Genomic DNA, 2,642 nt, shown 5'->3' on the forward strand with positions numbered 1-2,642 from the left:
ATGGCATGTAACTTGGTTTCTATCTTTGTATTTCATTATGATATAAACTCTTAGAGTTAAATATATACATAATAGAGATAAGGTTTAAAATAAAAAAAAAATTGAAATTGAAAGTAAGATGTATTACAAAGTTGTTCAACGTCAACGTTACTGTTGGAATAAAATGTATTTGAACAAAAAGATATAATCTAAAATCTCCAAATTTGGATAATTAGTTTTTGAGTTATTTTATTTATTATATTTATTGTAATCATAAAAAAAATGACGAGTAACAATTTTTTTTTAACATAAAGTGTAACAATATTTTTTTTCAACATGTGCGCTTGAATACGAAGAAGTTTCATTAAAAGTAATTTTATCTAAAAATCTTTTCCATTAGTTAAAAATCGTTAACATTAAAGAAATGTTATTTTTAAAAACACCCTATCTTTGAGGGTTAAAAAAAATTGTTTCTCTCTCTTTATATATATATAGTTGTCTGCAGTGGCTGAGTGTATAGCTGCTACTTCAGCAGTAAACAATGCTTTATGATTGAGGAAGGTGCTAAATGATTTGGGTTTTGCTCAAACAGGAGGGACGGTACTCAAAGGAGACAATGATCAGTCAGCAATAGCAATTTCTAAAAACCCAATACAACATGGAAGAACAAATCATATCACAGTGAAATTCCATGCTGCCCGTGATGCAGTAAAAAATAATGAGATTGTTTTTCTTAATAGTATGGTGACAACACGTTATTTGGTTGACGATGCAATATACATTTGAGGACACACAATAAAAAAATCAAAAGAGATTTTTTTACACTTGAACTGAACAATTGTGAACTGAATACAACGAATCAAACAGTTTTCTTAAGGTCCATAGAAGGGTTAAGACCTCTTATTCAACAACAAGTACCAAAGATTACCGATGCTTAATTTAAGAAAAAAAAATAGATGAGAAATTGGAGTTGGAGAGCAACAAAGCACAAACAGCTTCATCAGTTTACCTTCCTGCAGTTGACCCGAATTTGTCCTTGCTTTCCGGTCAAAGGCTTAATGTTCCCCATCTTAATCATAGACTTAGCGAAATCATCCCAAAATGCATCAGGATTCAAGCTGTAAGTCTCAACAAGTTTATCAGTTGAGCCACCGTTGAAAAGTGCTTGATCTGAGGTGAGTAGTCCCCTCTTCTTCACCAAGTTTTTGAAGTATGCAGTGTCAAAGCGTGCAGGCGTTGGGTCCAAAGAAGCGAGGTTAGTGTTGCCGCCGACACGTGGGCAAGTTTCTCTTCGCTCTTTAGCAAAGGCAGGGTCAATATTTGTGGCATTGTAAATTCTGTTCCTAAAGATAGAACATTGTGACAGCCCAATGGTGTGGCCACCAGAGAGAGCTACAAGATCTCTTTGGTTCAGGCCCTGATTCTTGAAGTTGTTGATCAATGCAGGGAGGTCCATGGATGCAGATGGAAGTACAGTGTCTGCTAGGGTCCTGCTAGCTGTGGTTGAATCTCTCCTACCCAAACGAACCTTCCATGATGGGCCTCCTAGCTGCAACCATGACAAATTTTATTAGAAATGCTTGTTATAAATTCAACAGACAAATTTCTGATAATGAAAATGAGTTTGACTTTACCGCAACTACAGAATCTCGAGCTGCAACAGCCAAGATATCTGCACAAGAAACCACCGGGCGTCCACAAACTCTGTCTACTTCAGCCTTAATTTGGTCTACCACTTCAAATCCTCTCACAGAATTAAAATTTCCTCGTGCATTTTTCTCGCTGTCCATAGTAGATGTAGAATCCAAAAGAAGCGAACCGTCACAACCCTGCAATAACATAATGCACGAAACTTAGAAAATACAACATAATTAATGAATGACAAAGATAAAAGGTTTGAATCGATTGTACGAACATTAACGAAGCAGTCGTGGAAATGCAGACGAAGTAAAGAAGCTCCCATGCGCCGCTCCCTGTGGACAGCAGCTTGCACTATTTTCTTGATGGCCGGCAAAGCTTGGGGGCAAACCTTGTCATAGAATTTGGGAGATAAGGAAAAAGCCGTAGTTGCAAGGGCCAACCAGACGAAAGCATGAAGACGGAAGTTAGTGTGTGAAGCCATGAGGAGTAACTAGACTTAAATTTGCTTAATTTCTGTTTGAGGTTTCTGTTGTGACTCTTGGGGGTGGTGGGTGTCGATGTTTATAGGCAGAGAGTTAGGAATTATTTTGAACTGCATGGATTTGTTAGTTTTGGACTTTTGCAAATTATTGGACTGGTTCTTAGGAGCTTTTGTTTACTAGCTTAAATGGCTTGGCCATTCAGGCAAGCAACGAGGAACATTCACCTCGTTTGATAAAATATTTAAAATAATTTGGAACAAAATTTAAAAAATAGTAAATAAATCAAACCAAAACAATGTATACGTAAAGGAGAGAGTATATCTTATACATTTTCATAAAAACAATCCGTTCGTGTTGTCTTTGTGATTAGAAACTGAACTTGTCAACAGTACTGCAACTACTGACTACAGGAAGATTTCTCGTTAAGCCACTTGCTAAATGCTTCATTACGTGGTCGGAGGCTTCAGGCCTGGCCGCTGGCGGCTTGCCGAGTTCCGGTTTTCTGACTTTTTTCCTTTGTTTTCTGAACATTATGACTAA

General features: G+C 36.9%; 1 protein-coding gene across 1 annotated transcript; it reads right to left on the reverse strand.

Moving 5' to 3' along the window:
• Nucleotides 1-774: 774 nt before the first annotated feature.
• LOC18602261 (peroxidase RIP1-like) lies at nucleotides 775-2,101 on the reverse strand. Its single transcript, XM_007033525.3, has 3 exons — nucleotides 1,895-2,101; nucleotides 1,614-1,808; nucleotides 775-1,528 (listed from the first exon to the last, which is right to left on the reverse strand). The coding sequence occupies exons 1-3, from the start codon at nucleotides 2,099-2,101 to the stop codon at nucleotides 980-982; spliced, it is 951 nt and encodes a 316-aa protein (XP_007033587.3). The 3' UTR covers nucleotides 775-979.
• Between the last annotated feature and the right edge of the window lie 541 nt (nucleotides 2,102-2,642).

Source organism: Theobroma cacao, chromosome 4, assembly GCF_053813885.1.
Source record: "Theobroma cacao isolate CCN51 chromosome 4, ASM5381388v1, whole genome shotgun sequence".
Lineage (NCBI taxonomy): Eukaryota > Viridiplantae > Streptophyta > Magnoliopsida > Malvales > Malvaceae > Theobroma > Theobroma cacao.

Bases quoted from the DNA above. Each gene is read 5' to 3' on its own strand.
- LOC18602261 (XM_007033525.3), bottom strand. From the start codon at position 2,101: ATGGCTTCACACACTAACTTCCGTCTTCATGCTTTCGTCTGGTTGGCC. The intron at 1,809-1,894 runs GTTCGTACAATC...ATGTTATTGCAG, and splicing joins TCCACGACTGCTTCGTTAAT to GGTTGTGACGGTTCGCTTCT. The intron at 1,529-1,613 runs GTAAAGTCAAAC...TCATGGTTGCAG, and splicing joins CTCGAGATTCTGTAGTTGCG to CTAGGAGGCCCATCATGGAA.